The 15,972-nt window shown below is 48.4% G+C and overlaps 1 protein-coding gene across 3 annotated transcripts in view; it reads right to left on the minus strand.

Annotated features, from left to right (window-relative positions):
• Positions 1–15,972, minus strand: part of LOC144178461 (pyruvate kinase PKM-like) — a 33,434-nt gene that overhangs the window by 7,121 nt on the left and 10,341 nt on the right. For all 3 annotated transcript variants that reach the window (XM_077706336.1, XM_077706335.1, XM_077706337.1), the window contains exons 3-7: positions 14,494–14,585; positions 9,267–9,401; positions 6,506–6,692; positions 4,724–4,866; positions 12–139 (exon numbers count right to left, since the gene is read on the minus strand). In XM_077706336.1, coding sequence (XP_077562462.1) covers positions 12–139; positions 4,724–4,866; positions 6,506–6,692; positions 9,267–9,401; positions 14,494–14,585 — 685 coding nt within the window. The remainder of the gene's footprint in view (positions 1–11; positions 140–4,723; positions 4,867–6,505; positions 6,693–9,266; positions 9,402–14,493; positions 14,586–15,972) is intronic.

A 15,972-nucleotide genomic window follows, 5' to 3' on the forward strand; every position in this document is an offset into this window, starting at 1 on the left:
GGCCAACTTACTTGCGCACACCCTCGTCATTCTCAATCTTGCAGAGGATCTTGATGTCCTTGCCTTTCTCGCCAAGGGCCTTTCGAATCTCCTTCACTCCATTGGCATTTCGGATGAAAGAGGCAAAAATCATGTCCACCTGTCCGTGACAAGAGCACAAAAGGCAGTGACAGGTCGGGCTTTGCTCGAGCAAGGGTGACAAACGGGGAGGAATCATTGTGGTTATTTCTTGAGGAGAGAACAATATCCTCAACACGATGTCATGCAAAAAAAAACCACCAGGCTTTAATTAAGTAGGCTTACAAAGCCAAAAGCACGCAGCTTTCCAAACATGGGAACAAGCACTAATGCGTCTACGCAGTGTTTGCATGTTCCTGAGAAACATGACTAAATAGTGCCGGAAGCGTTGCCATGGTTTCCTGACATACATTCGGGGCATGAAATGTTACACAAGAAACATCAGACCCTTAATAAAGAGCTCAGTATTGCTTCCAACATTAAATATGAATCCCAATGGAGGCACCCAGTTTTCTACCCTAGTCGAAGCTCTTTTTTTGTGAGGTAAGTACAGTAGAATCTCGATGATACGATTCTGGGTGATACGAATTTCGGGATGATACGAATTTCTGAAAAGTCCCGGCAAAATTGCATTGTTTGCAATGGGAAAAATTTCGGCTGTTACGAACGGACCTGCGCGGCCCGGCGGATGATACGAACGAGCCGGCGAGGCGCCCGACTACCGAACAAGCAAGTGACGGCTCTCTCTCCACATTTGTCAATCTTCTTTCTCCAGAAATGGCTGGGCTGTTGTTTTCTGCTCGCGAAAACGCGCCCCGCACGCCCCATGCGCGCCGCGAAACCTCTCGCACGCCGCCGCGGCCGGCGGCGGCAACATGGCGGCGGCTTCGGCCGCGAAGTGGCACGGCCGCTTGAGCGACTGCTTCTAGCCGCTCTTTAAGATGCCGCTAAAGGCAGGCACGAAGTTTCTTGTGCAGTAAAGGAGCTGATAACGTTTGCGAAAACGGTACTATAAAACACCATCCGCGCCGCTAGTGAAAGCGCCCATAAAATATCTGCCAGAGTGCTAAGCCTAAACATCTCGGGTGGAGCCAGCGGGCTGTCTCGAGCGTTTCGCAAGTCGTCAGCGTCTTTTTCTGACCGAGGTAGGAGATACCGCGGGCGCGAAATCGTCAATGCGGCCGTGAAAATACAGCGCGCGCAAAGCCGAGGCGTGCGAATCGCGTGCAAAAACGCATGCGGTTCACGCTTGACTGTTGCGGCGAGTAGCTTGGATACCGGGAGTGAGGAGACAAGCGCGAAGCTAGGCGAAGCGTTACGCGCTGCAGAAAGGACTGCTTTGTGACGTGGGGGTTAAAAAAAAGCAGAAAAAATCACGGATTTGTTCACGCCGAAGTAAGAAAAGAAATAAACGAAAACTTTTTTCAGCGCTCAATTTTTTGGTCTGTGTTGGTTCATACGAATTTCGGATGATACGAATATTTTTCGCGGTCCCGCGAGATTCGTATCATCGAGATTCTACTGTACTAACAGCAGCTACAGGATGCAGTTGCAATGTTCTCGTGCTCTCAGAACAGCAATAAATTTATATAATGAATGTACATATCAATCGAGCTGGAATGGATGAAAACAGACTCCACATCGCAGCCCTTGTAGCACTGACACATGCCTAAGAATTTAAAATTAAAAAGGCACCGATGGCACTGCCCAGTGTTTTTAAACGAGTGCGTGCGGCTTCTTCAGTAGCCTTCACTAAAACACATAAATCAGACTCGGTTATTTTCATTCATTCATTGAGACTTGCCTGCAACTTGATTGTGCGTATGTGTGATAAAGGTGCAAAGGCATGTCTGGCCAGAGTGCAAAGACTTGTATTCAGTGTCGTATTAGAGGATCGAGTATGAATGCGCAAACGTTTTTTACCAAGCACCCCAGCAACTTTAGTGAGAAAAAGCTTAACACCCTGTATCTGCGACATAGTGCACACTTGGTCAGGTTAACAAATGTGATCGCTATAATATAGCGCAAATAAAGATGACTGGTACCTTTTTGGATTCAATAAGAAATACATTAATTCTTTGAAAGCTCGCAACATGATGCACTAACAATGCATATGTACAATAGTGAATGAAGCCGACATTAAAGGCATGAGGGGTAGAGTAGAACAACTGGAAAAGAATGCTTACACTTTCACAATTCATTATTTCTCCACATTTTTTTTAGGGCCTGAGAGTAACATAACGGAAATGCTCAACACATGGATGGACAAGATAATAAATGATAATGACAATAGTAAAAGTGTGTGTCACAGACCATGCATGGCACGCATGTGGGCAACCATGCGTGTGCGCCGCAATGCTGTTGCCCAAGCGTCTGTGTTGCTAAGGCGACGCCGCACTGGTTACATCGGGCTCTGCGAGATGGCAGTACTTGTCTGTGCTGGCTAGGGAACCTGGATGCGTGCATCCAGGCACTAGTGCTGGCGCCTGATAAAGCACAGCGCATGGCAACAGCGAGCTGTTCGATCTTCCAAACTATGTCCCAGCGAACGTGAAATAATACCGCGACGCCAAATACTGTTACATGCAGCACCCTACGATATACTTATCGCCACACACGGTTGAATCATCGCATGACTAGGTAGAGCAGTAAAAAATCCCAGGCCACCACCACTAACGTAAAACCTGGGAAGGGGCGAAGCATGCAGTGTATTCTTGGCGCCTTGGCATTTTGGCCAACGGAGATGAAACCATTGAGGGGTACACGAATACAGCTTTGCTGTAAAAGTCTCGTCTTTGAAGCACGAAGCTTTTTAGCGCAAGGCGTATACGAGTGTCCCGGTGTTTTTTCAGTATGCATTACGAGGCGCTCCAGCACGAGGCGTGAAAGAGTTTCCCAGTGTTTTTTTAGTACGCGTTACATTCTAGTGCAAGGCGTAAACGAGTTTCCCTGTTTTAGTACCGTGACTACATGAGATGACCGATGATTACAACGACGATGACAGGAGACGCCAACAGCCCCAGCCCCTAAGGGGCTTTGCCCCTAAAACTTCGGAGCCTATGTACGCGTGCAACTGTGTCGTGACGGACCAAGTCACGTGCGTATGCAAGTTAAATGCCAACTGCACTCAAAATTCCAACCACATTATTTCCGTATATCTGCCTAAAATGACTGCAAGATACAAAATATGAAAGCTTAAATATGCGTATCCGCAGCGCTAACGACCATCAAAAATTGGAGATTTTGAATCCGAAATTGGGGAGAACGCGGTCATTGTGGCCAGGCTGAAGTGACGCGAGTGAGCGGCGGCACACGGCCGGCCGGCTGGGGCAAGCCTGCGTGCAACGCCTCGCCCTCACCGCAGTCCTAGGAGAAGCGCGCCAACTGGTTCACCTTGCTGGCCATAGGAAAAAGCGCAGGGCCGGCCACAATGTCACTTCTGCTTCATGGTTGTTTGTGCGATCTGCCAGCAGGCGCAGCACTGCTTGCGACAGAGCTATTTTGAACGCTTATAACTCATCAACAATACATTTCACAGGGGTACTAGTCACGTCCCAGTTGGTTTGGTGGTACGTACTGTATTTTTAAGTAAATGTGGCCCAGGTGAAATTTGGGTTCAGTTGGCCTTTAAAGCCGATTGCCACTCAAGGTCTGTTACCTGTTCCAAGGACAACAACAGAAATATTGTTGCAGAAAATTTTGCCGGCTGGGCAGTGCGAGCAAGGCATGGTTCGGGAGACTGCCTCGCATGCACTAGCTACTACGCTACCATCGTATCTGAATCGGCGTACATGTGGAACGTTTCTTCAAAAACACTATTTGGTTTTTGTACTCAACCATGCATTAGAGGGCACTTCTGGCAACATCCGTGGTTGCGGGAAACTGCAGTGCCGGCTTCTTGCGCGCCATGCCACTTTCGTTCGCAGCCGCAGTTTTATTCTTCAAGGATGCATAGTGCTCAACGGCAAGTAGAGCGCCAGCACATAATGTGAGTGCGATTAATACATAGGTTGACGCCACTGCACAAGATTCCGTTTTCGAAGTGTCAGTGTAAAGTTCTGTGCGGCTATATTTTTTTGGAGGCTAAAGAAGTGTTGTGGTGTGCTGGGACAGTGGCAGCTGCGTTTGTGACAAGTCCCACGACACAGGCAAAAGTCTCCACAGGAAACTAAGATCTCTAACTGTGCTTTTGCAGGAGTTAAAAAGAAATCCATACCTTGGATGCTAATGAAATTACCGATCTGGCTGGGAAAGTGAGGGACTTCTTTAAACGAGCCTAGAGTCGAGGCGTTAAGCACTAAAGTGTTAGAGGAGCACTGTAAAAGCAACATTTTGCACCGCATAAAACAAAGCTGCGTTATAACACTGGGTTTCCAGTGCCCACGTATCAGCTGCAGCTGATGAACTTCGGAATGAATGGACTTGTATGGAATGATGCAGTTGCTATTCAGAGCTAGGTGACCCAGAGGGTTCTATGTTTCCCCGGTTTCCAATGAGGCTATTGAACATTTTTAGTGAGCACCTTGACTGTTCCACGGAACTGACAAAGAAGAATCTTAAAGGTATCCATTCTATTCGTGTGTTGTGCGGTGTGGGATAAATGTGACCTTTTGATCCAGCAACGCGCCCCCCCAACGATGGTAGGTGAAGTGAGCCACAGCCCAGTCATGAGGCCGCCATGCCCAGTGCCAAGACAGGCCCTCACCCCTTGCTCGACGCCGAAGTGCAGGTCGGCCCTGTCCTTGTCGGAGACTGCCGGAAGGTCCACCAGGGCTCCCGGCAGGTTCACCCCCTTCTTGCTGCCCAGCATGCCGCCATTCTCAATGGTGCACACCAGCTTGTCCCCATCTGCAGAGGGTCCCCCCAAAACGACAACCTGAAATGATGGGCTTCCTGTGCCTGCGGAGCCCCGCGCTTCATACAAATGAGCCACAGCCAATTGACGCCCCTTTTCACTACCGATGCATCATCATCTATGCTCAAGCTGCTTCACCCATTGCTTTGTTTCCGGGACCAACTGTTGAACAGCTCAATTACAGCACAGAAATGCTTTATGCTGGCTTGGTCCGATCCTGCAGCCATGCTGGCATTACCGTGTGTGGCTGCTGTGCTCATAGTCACCCTCACAGCTGACAAAATAAAAAATGCACATGCTGCTGCTACATGTTGAAGACCCCCCCAGGTGCTACAGATTACAGTGCACTTCATGCACAGCACAGGCGAACCCAGAATTACAACAAATGCAAGGCCACACAGGGTACGCAAGCCGGTGTAAGCTCAACCAGCAGCAGCAGTCATGGCAAGAGTCACTGATGCTCAGCTCACACCCACCCAGTGTTGATTGATTGTGGGGTTTAACGCGCCGACGCAACGCAGGCGATGAGGCGCGCCGTAGTGGAGGGCTCCGGATTAATTTTGACCACCTGGGGATCTTTATCGTGCGCCGAAATCTCGTACACACGGGCGTTTTTGCTTTTCGCCTCCATCAGAAAAGCGGCCGCCGCGGCCGGGAATCGAACCCGCGACTTTGTGCTCAGCAGCGCAACGCCTTAGCCACTGAGCCACCGCGGCGGGTCACCCACCCAGTGTTTTCTATGGAAAAACTGAAAGGTGGCCACAGCACTGACCGGTGCTAAAGCCTATACTTCATGAAGGTCTTCAGTTTTGCAGCACTTCATTTTCGCTAAATTTGCAACAACAAGAATAGCCAGTACGTTCTGGCCCATTTTGTTGCCACGTGCACAAATCGCTAAAAGGCGGACCACAGGATTAACTTTGTCGGCGTGCAAGTAATTGGCACTGAAGCAAATTACCAACAAAGGATCCTCCTCGAGCCCTGGCATATACAAGGGACTCATGGAATGCTGAATAGATCTTGAGGTGCCTTTCCCGCCATTTCTGCCCACGGCCTCCGACACGCAAAGGCAAGAATGAGTAATAATAATAATAATAAAAAAACTTGTATAGCTGCTGCTTGTGGCCGAAAACAGCCACCACTGATGAAAGAGTTAAGCAGGCCCCAAAACGTTGGACAGCTTTTAATAAAAGCCCATGGGTGGTACACCTGCCTCTTCCTCTTACCCTAACCACACAAAGAAAACACCCTTGTAGCTCTAACCTTTTAGAGGAGGTAAGAAACAGCGGCAAATTTCAATAGCCTCTCTTGTCAGCTCTTGCCCACCGCAAGTGGATCGTGGCCTACTACAGTGACTACACGTCAGTGCTAGGATGGTGTGCATTGCATATTCAGCAACTTCATACATTACATTTGAACAGAAGCACTCCTATCACTTCTTCAAATGCAGCCCTCCACAGTGAAGATTCTTTTGAAAAGGTTCCGAACAAAAGTGCACAAAGCGTTTTGCCAACAGCTTAGCAAGAAGGCAGTACCGACACCCCAAGGACTATAAGAACGTAAACCTACACAATTGCATGCTACCCGGGGGACTAATGGAAAAACAGTTTGGAGTGGAGCTACCCAGCTTACCAATTTCCTTGACATCTACAGAGATGAGGCCGTCATCAATGAAGATCCTGCTTCCCACTTTAAGGACCTTCGTGATGTTCTCGTAGTCCACGTACAGGGTGTTCTCGTCACACTTCTCGTAGAAGGAGTCGTCGGTGGTGAGAGTGATGGTTTCACCTTTCTTGAGCTCGATTTCTGCCGACGGACCCTGCGACCGTCAAACATACCACACTTGATGGCAAGTACTGTGCCAATGCTGCTTTACATGAGTACAGTGTGGCCTGCTTTCAGCTTGTGAACATACACTTTTGATTGTCATCAAAAATCCGTATCAATGACTAACAGGCACCAAGTTTTTAGGTTTGCACTCTTAAGCATAGAATTTCAGTTTGTTCAGAAACAATTACAGCAGATGCATCTCTCCCCTGCTTTTTTCCTCTTTTTCCATGACTTAAGAGCCTGCAACAAAGCAAGGCAACCAAGCCAACCAAGCTTGTGCAATGCTGCCAACTAAGAAGGTGTCGAAAATACCCACATTGCCCAGTCAATCAATCAATCAATCATTGCTAGGTCTGGCAACAGAGTAGAAGAAAATAATAATAGCAACAACGATGCACACTGGCAATACAAACTCTTGCACTCACCCATGCATATCTTCACGGCACCTACACAATAAGGCAAAGCTTTTAACTGAAATCTAAGCTATGGCAAGACCTACCTCTTGATGTAGTGAAGCAGCCTGTTGTAGCATGGTTTACTGGCCACAATATGCCCTATTTTAAGAAACCCTGAATTGAATTTGTCAAAGTGCTCTTTGTGTTTGCCTTGCATAGGCTCACTCAAATAAGCACACTTTTTCATCGTTTATCCAGTCGATAAAGCAGTATCTAATTTACAAAGCCTGAGACAAGAAAAGATAGCATGCGACATTTGCGGCAGCCGCAACAACTACACAGCAGTGACGCTGCATGCGAGATGCGAACCATAGTCATTAAACGGAGGGATGCAGGATTTTCTACTAGCGGACCAATCAGCGAGTTGTCGCATGTGCACTTGTGTGGAGCTACTTGAACTTCATACAGTCGAAGTTCGTACTGTTCATACGGTCATACAAGTTCATACACAATCCACGTTCAAGTTCATACCGTCTATACTATTCGGATTTCGTACAGACCTAAGCGTAATACAGTCTACAAACAAACTAAAGGCACCTTCTTCCAGGCGCAAATCGTGTCTTGGCTTAGTTTCAACTGAGCGAACGAATAGCAATGGCCCGCCGGCGGCCGGTCGACGCTGGGCTGACTGAATGTCGGAGGGTCGGCCAGCCGTGCAGTAGCGCAGTCAAGCCAAGCCATCTCGATAGAGTGTCATACGAAACATCACAGGAGATCGGCAAGGAGGATGCAAAGAGGAGGAGAGCACTTTCGAATTGATTTTCTTATCAAATAAAGTCGTGTAAACGCAGTGAGAGTTGCCAAAACATGGCCCAATGGCTCCGGACTACAATTTGCGCAAGTAATACCACAATGTTTCCAAATCACTTCAGTGTCCCTTTAAAACATATGCTGACCAAAAGTTGCCACTGCATTTATTTTACACTTAGACGTCCCTGCTCGTTTGAGTAAGATGCTTCAACAAGCCTTGCACACTCCATGTCACCATTCACAGTTTGCAACATCACTAATCAAAGTGAGGAAAAATGTACGTTTTGGTGATACAGATGCGTGGGGTATTTTCTGCGCCTTTAAAGAACTGCTGCTGCTATGAGCGGTATACTTTAACTCTCAGCACTGAAATCCACATTACAACCCACTCAGGTTCACACCTTGGGATCCCTTGTAAGACTACTGTATAAACCGGAATATAGGTCGACCCCCTACCTTGAGGTGGGAAAAGTTGACAGAAAAATAATTCAGCACAGAAGCACACACACAACGTCTATTTATTTTCGACGCCCATCTGTCACCGCCACCCACTATGCCTGCCAAAGTCACTCGTCCGAGCTGGCAGAGTCGTCCTAGGATGATTGCTTCTCACTCATCTTCAGTGCCGTCGAGCGCGTTGAAAAAGAAAATGGCATAACTGTGCCTACAGGTCCAGGCTTAGAATAGGTTCGTACACAGCGCCGCCAACAGCAGATCGTCACAGGACATGTGAGAAATTAGCCGCGAAGTTGACCAGTGACAGCCGACCGGACAGCCATGGCTTCAATGAAGTCGTTCAGGCTATGCCAGGGGTGCATAATGAGGAGAACTGAGAGCATGGTTGATTTTTCCGTGTCGTTCACAGCGATTTGCACTCTCACCGCTTCACGTGCACGTGTAATATTTGGCTCAGGTATTTCTGGTAGTGTAAGCTAAGCGTCGCGCATGTTTACTTGCAGTTCTCAAAGAGTGTTGCAGGGTCCCTTTAAGCGCAGCGGTGAACTGGCGTCAACTTCCACCGCTCATCTCGGAGCAGACACGTACAGAAATGCACGCACGCACACACACAAGACAAGACGAAAAACTAGAGAAAAGCAAATAACGGCTTGATAGTGCGAGACAGCAGTTCAATACAAAGGGCGATGGCGACGGACTACACTTGCACATTGTTGCCAGACAACAATTTACATTCTTCCAACGACCGATGTATAAAATGAGGGGTGATTTTGTGCGGATGTTTTTGGAAAAAAACACGACCTATATACCGGTTTATACAGTAGTAATGAGCTCTTGTTGTGCACGTTCAAATGATTAGCCAAAAAAGGTAAGAAACGTGGCTACACATGGAGGCTGCTCACCCCCCGCAGCAGGCCCGTGCGGATCTCGGGGCCCTTGGTGTCCAGTGCAATGGCCGTGTGGCGGATGTCCGGGGCAATCTCCTCGTTCAGCAGGCGCTCAGCTTCACGCACATTCTTGATGGTGCCCTCGTGGTACTGCAGCAGGGGGGGAGGAAGGAGAACAGCACCGCTAGTCACCCACAAGAAACGGCACGCCCGCCTCGACGTTCATTAGATGGTCCCGTGAGGAGGGAACCAAGATTGTTTCCCACAGTTTACGCCAGCGCAGCAAATTGCTAGCGTGTTTCCGTTACAGAATACACAGAACAGAAATTAAGATCATGGCCAGGAAAGCATTTCGGCTGACAGCTGATTCTATTGAACAGTGCTGTGCCAATTACACCATTGCACTTCTACGTGATGTGCAAGGCTGCATGCCCCACTGCACCTTTGCCCAACATCCTTACAAGACACGCACGCACTGCCCCTGTCCCACTGTTGTAGAGGGGCCCCCACGGCTCTGCTGGGAAGCGAATCAAGTTCACATCCGCTTGGCTCACACAGCACCCATGCCACATCCATGAGGGGGCTGAGGATGTGACACCAGCAGCACACATGGTGCACACTACTGAGGTAGAATTGGCACGACAGCTGGTTACAACACCCTCCCAGCAGCAGCACTACTTACGTGTACGTTTGTCGCAAAAAAAAAAAGGCTCGCATGTTAATTTTTTTTCTTAGTGACCTCCCATCCTTGCCAACACTGCAGGACAACCATATTCACATGCTTGCATGAGCAAAGCATCAATGATTCTGCTGTCCACCTCAATGAAAACCCCCATATATCATCATCATCATCACCGTCAGCACATTTGAGTCTGCTGCAGGACGAAGGCCCCTATGTCTTGCGATGCCCCACACACTGGGACAACTTTCCGTGGCAATGGAGAGAAAGCTACAGGGGGGGCACTAACTGCTTTGTATTACTGCGCCAAAGCAATTCCAAATAAACTGGTTTCGATTTCAGTTTCAGCGAGACAGATACGCATTTGATACAGTTCGTTTCTTCACATGAGCTCTGCGGTTGAGTGCACTGAACCCTGATCACAGAGTATGCAGGTATATTGGAGATTCCTTTCCTATGCTTCCTTCGTTTCTAAACACAAGCCAATGCTTTGACTGGAGAACCATGGATGTCACCGCCTCGTTGCGAATGAAGTGCCGATGTACTTCCTGTCAAAGAGCAGCAAGGGTGAAACTACCGTATCCCTGCACTCTTGTCTTTGCAGTAATGTTGGGTGGTCTTCCAGTTGCCAAACAAAGCCTACTTCAGGGTGCCACTCAGATCCTCCACCTTAAGTCGTGCGACAGTACACTCACTCACGCCGGCAAGCTTGCTAACCGAATGAAATGTGGAAACGACGGAGGTTGCGCAAGTCGCACTTGGGCATACATGTTGCAGACCACTTGCTTTGTTTGTTTTGACAGCTTTTGGTTCTCAAGCTTCTTGAAAATCCTATGTGGCAGATGAAGTGGCAAGCTACTGGAGGGAAAGGCAACTGCCGTCAACAAGGACGCCATGTTTTTTTTTTTTTTTTAGAACCTATGTGAACGCCAGTGGCGAATGCCACAACCAAAAAACACAATAATATAAAAATAGGGCTCTGTTACACAAATTCTGGCAAATAATTTAGTGGCATCATTCATTCAAGGCTATACATATTTTTGAATTTCGAATTGCTTAAAGCAGCACCGACACCAATTTTCGGCGTTAATATTATTGCACAGTTCGCTTCCTTCACACAACAGAATACCCTGGCTGAAATATGAGCGGCCTGTGACGCGAAGAACATAGTTCAATTGGATCTCATTTATCGCGCCGATGGAGCAGCGCGCGGAGCGGCACTCAGCAAATGGACATCAGCATGACATCACTCCAGGAGAGGAAAAAGAAGTGACGCGACAGCGCTCGTCAAAAACTCGCGACGTCACTTCACACGCGCGGCCCCACAAGCGGTGAGCAGGCGCAACACCCTCTCAAGCGGGCGCCGGTGACGTCCGCACAAAGCGGTGAGGTCAGGCAGGGAGTCTGTCATATGCGCCGTTTGGGATGATAGCGCGGGAATTTGAAACAAACGATTTTCAGGCCGTTCAATGTAATTAACTATCGCCCGCTGAAGTATTTGAAGTGCTGTTTCAGGTTGGCCAGACCATTAAGCATCGATAAAAGCAATAAAAGTGTAACAAAATTTTCGTGTCAGTGCTCCTTTAAGTTACACCCAGTCAATTATTTTTGTTGACCTATTTCCAGCTGCGCCGCAAAATGGCATGGTTCAGCTCTGCAGCCCTGACTGCATTTCCACAGAAAGTTGTCCCCAAGTATAGGGACCGGGCAGCTGATGGGTGGCGCCACCACTCGGCGCTCCCCTCGTTAGTGGAATGATTTGATTTGATTGTAGTGTTTAACGTGCCGCACGCCGTAGTTGAGGGCTCCGGATTAATTTTGACCACCTGGGGATCTTTATCGTGCGCCGAAATATTGTACACACGGGCGTTTCTGCTTTTCGCCTCCATCAGAAAAGCGGCCGCCGTGGCCGGGAATCGAACCCGCGACCACGTGCTCAGCAGCACAACGCCTTAGCCACTGAGCCACCGCGGGGGGTCCGTTAGTGGAATGAGCCAATGCATTGGCCTACACAGCCTCCCGTTGTTTTTGCCGTGTTTGCTTCAGTGCTTTGAATGTTTTCGTGGTGTTGTGAGTGGATGTGTGCAGTGAAACGAAGCCTAGACCGATGTGTTGGGTTCGTAGATGCAATACGGCTACGTAAACGTGTCGGACGCTTCTAAAGTTGGGTATGAGTTACAATGACATGAGTGCTTCTTGCAGCGATCTACGCTTGGCTCCACCCGTTCTGAGTAGGAATAAAATTACTATTATTAGTATTCATTTCTTTTAAGGTATGTTGCCACCTTTTTAGAAATCTTTTTAGATTCTGATCCTAAACTGATTCCTTTGTATCTGCCTTAACAAGGACTGTATAAAAAGACCCTTCAAGTATGTTACAGAATAAAAATGAAAATGAATAACAATTTAATCACTGAAACAACCCAAAATATGCCCATCAGGCCAACCGTCAAAAGTACCGATCCTGCGATGCAAAACAAAAATGGCTGGGCAGCAATATAGCTATACATGCAGGCTACGCAATGAACTAGAATCTTTGCTCTGTCATCAATATTAGTATGGTATAGCCAAAAAACCAAAAATGGAATTATTTCAGGTGGTTGCATTCGTGTCGAAAATTTATAATTTCAAAAGTTATTCACGCTTTTCAATTATCCTAGATCATTGCACAGAGTTATGTTTCAGGAAGAAGCATGGGAAGTTTTATCAGCAAATATTGGTTTATTCAGAAGTTATGGTTTCCTGCGCAACAAAAAAGAACTGAAAATGAAGTTGAGAAAAACAAGAAATAAGTCTTCCAGACATGTTTTATACATGATTGGAAGATCGTCAAATTAAAAGCTCAGCAACTATATCCAGAAGGCAATCAAGGAAACCCACATGAGAAAGCTTTGCAGTAAACCATCATCGTCGTTAGACGGAGGGATGATTTTTCTACTGTAGGTGGCAGCTTGTAAAACAACCACAGCATTCAGTTGTTAACCTGCAGAGTACAGGTTTTCGGCAGCCTCCAGTCTCTCATCCTTCAGCCACGCAGGAATTGCTTTTTTGAAAAATTATTAACCAACTATCCAGCAATCATTGTAATCCTTGTAAAGCAATGCTTTTCCACGACAAGCAATAACGTTGTACTGTCATGTGGAATTTATTCTGTAAACGATTACCGACGACTGTAGTAAGCGTGTATCTGTGAAAAACGTTTCTACCGTAGTTAATGAATTTACGGGTGCGGCGTCCATCACAATGTCTTTTTCGAGGTAAATCTTAGAAGGCACCCCCAACTTTGTCTTCAGCTTGTGCACAACGTCGTTTCGTCATCAACTGCCAAAGGCCTGCGCCACAGCATACCTGGATCGGCTGCACACACCGGCTTTGTAGGAGCCCTTCGCTGCAAAATATTTCTCGACACGCAAAACTGCATGCAGGCATGAAAAATCTACATGAAGGAACGGACTTGCACTGCAGCTTGACTCCCAGCTTGGCGCATTGAGCGTCGTCTGCTATTTGTAATTACTAAGTATGGGCGTAAATCCCACACAAGGCATGCCTAGTAAAGGTCACCTCCAAGCTCAAGATTTACCGATCTGAAAAAAAAAAAAAAATAATAAAAAAGTCCTTGTGGTTATCTACGCTTTGCAAGCCTCAACTCCGCAAAGCAACAGAAAGCCATGCACAACGACGCTGCGCTGACCGCCACCGGCATTCCACTGACAAGCGGTTCGCCACGGGCGGCGCTGCTCACTGAAGCAACGGTGGCGCCATACAACGGCCGCCCGATCCCTATAGTCCATTCATTGCCTCCGAATTTTCCAATTTCATTCCTCCATAGAGTTAATGGTCTTCCTTTACGTCTAGTCCCGTCCCTCGGCAACCACTCTTATCCTGGTGGTCCAGCGGGTGTCAGTTCTCCACAGTACGTCCAGCCTACGTCCACTTCTCGTCTTAATTTGAGATAGGCTGTTTTCCACCGAGGTCTGCTCCCTGATCCATGACGCTAATCCATGACCCTTCTGCAAAGAACTTCTGGTCTCGGATGATCATTTGTGGCCTTGCTCTAATGCTGATCGATTGATTGATTGCAGGGTTTAATGCGCTGACGCAACGCAGGTGATGAGCAGTGCCGTAGTGGAAGGCTCCAGATTAGTTTCGATCACCTGGGGTTCTTTAACATGTGCTGAAATCTCGAGTACACAGGCGTCTTTGCCTCCACCTTTATCAGAAAAGCAGCCGCCGTGGCCGGAAATTGAACCCGCGCCCTCATGGTCACCAGCTAAACGCCTTAGCCACTGAGCCACCGCGGCGGGTAGAGCAGATCATGGGAAGTGGAAGGTGGACAAATGGCTGATGCAGGTGAACAGCTTACAAGCAGTGCACAGGCTTTCACACACAGTGCCTACACAAGCTGATGGGCTGATTTGTTCCTTCCCTGGCAGCTGCAGTCGAAAAGAACCCCTGATTAAGCAACCACTCCGAGAAGGGGCGGTTAACAAAATACACAGAAGCCTCCAAACTACTGCCACAAAATGGCAAGACCGAATTCCTGTAAGTGGTGTGGTTCCTCACCTCGTGTGTACCATGCGAGAAGTTCAACCTGGCAATGTTCATGCCCGACTTCATCATTTCCACCAGCTTCTTCACGTCTCTCGAGGCAGGACCTGAGCAGAGAGCGCCGAGCATTTGCATCGAGCCGCGCAACACTCTAAAGGGCATCGCATCCCGCCCTTCCCCCAAAACGAACATTTTGGTGACATCTTTACCTCCAGAAAACTGGGAGGAAGGCTGGACAATAAGGCGCACAACTGTCGTGCGATGTCATAAATATGTCATAACCATTAGGACTAACAACAGGGCTACTTCATCACTGCTGATGTAAAGACTATTAGACTGTATGAAAAAAAAAATACAAATGCCGCAAAGATCTCCCAAGAGCAGCTGTTGGGCCATTGATGTATATGGCCCAACAAGAGCAGCTGTGTGGCCATATACATCAATGGAGCTACACAGATGCACTTACCAAAATGACTAGTTGGGGAATCAGACCAAGCAGGCAATTTTTTTTTATAAACCTGATGCAAAGGAGAAATTATTCCCAAGGGCCATTACGGACATCTTCATGCGTAGAAAGGAAACTCTAGGAGTACTACACAGGAAGTTACTACTAACAATGCCAATACCCAACTTTTGTTCGATGAGACAAAAGTGAGCTTTTGCTGACCGTTTTCCCGGTCCACTCCACTCCGATAGCAGGTGAGAGTGCCATTGCGCATGCGTGGCGCGGTTGGCCGCGAACAGCATCAGAGAGTTTTAAGCATAGTGGGTGCCATCCGCTAACGCTACTGCGGCGGATAGCAGGGCCCGACTATACAGGTGCAAATTCGTTACAGTAGGGGGGATTAGTTCCACGGGCTGGCCTTCGCCATGCTCACACATTCGCTCCGCTGAGGGGCAACCTCCTCGCCCTCCCCCGCGCGCCTGCGCAGTCGGATCCCGCTAACCCGCCGCCGTAGCGTGAGCTAAACTCTCTAATTAGAGAGTTCTATGCTCGAACTCTCTTATTTTAGCATAGCGGCGGGTCTTGCTAAACCGCCGCCGTAGCGTGAGCCTCCGGTAGCCGCTATGCTAAAACTCTCTTTTTAGGGAGTTCTATGCAAGAACTCTATTTTAGAATAGCGGCAACCGGAGGCTCACGCTACGGCGGCCAGTTAGCGGGACCGGACTGCGCAGGCGTGCGCGGGGAAGGCGAGGAGGTTGTCCCTCAGCGGATCGAATGCGCGAGCATGGCGAAGGCCGGCCCGCGGAACTAATCCATCCTACCGGAGCGAATTTTCACCTACCCCGTCACCCGGTCGGGCCCCGCTACCCGCTGCCGTAGCGTTAGCGGACGGTACTCGCTATGCTAAAACTCTCTACTGGCTCCGGCTTCGCTGAGCGGGCCGCCGTTACCGGAGCGGGCCGTCGTAAACGGTCAGCTAAAACTTTCTAATTTTGAGGAAGGTGGATCTTTCAGCTGGTCTTAACTGGGATCAACTGGTCCCAGTGGGG

This window comes from Haemaphysalis longicornis, unplaced genomic scaffold (assembly GCF_048455015.1).
Source record: "Haemaphysalis longicornis isolate Haplotype H1 unplaced genomic scaffold, Haemaphysalis longicornis Haplotype H1 scaffold_4, whole genome shotgun sequence".
NCBI lineage: Eukaryota > Metazoa > Arthropoda > Arachnida > Ixodida > Ixodidae > Haemaphysalis > Haemaphysalis longicornis.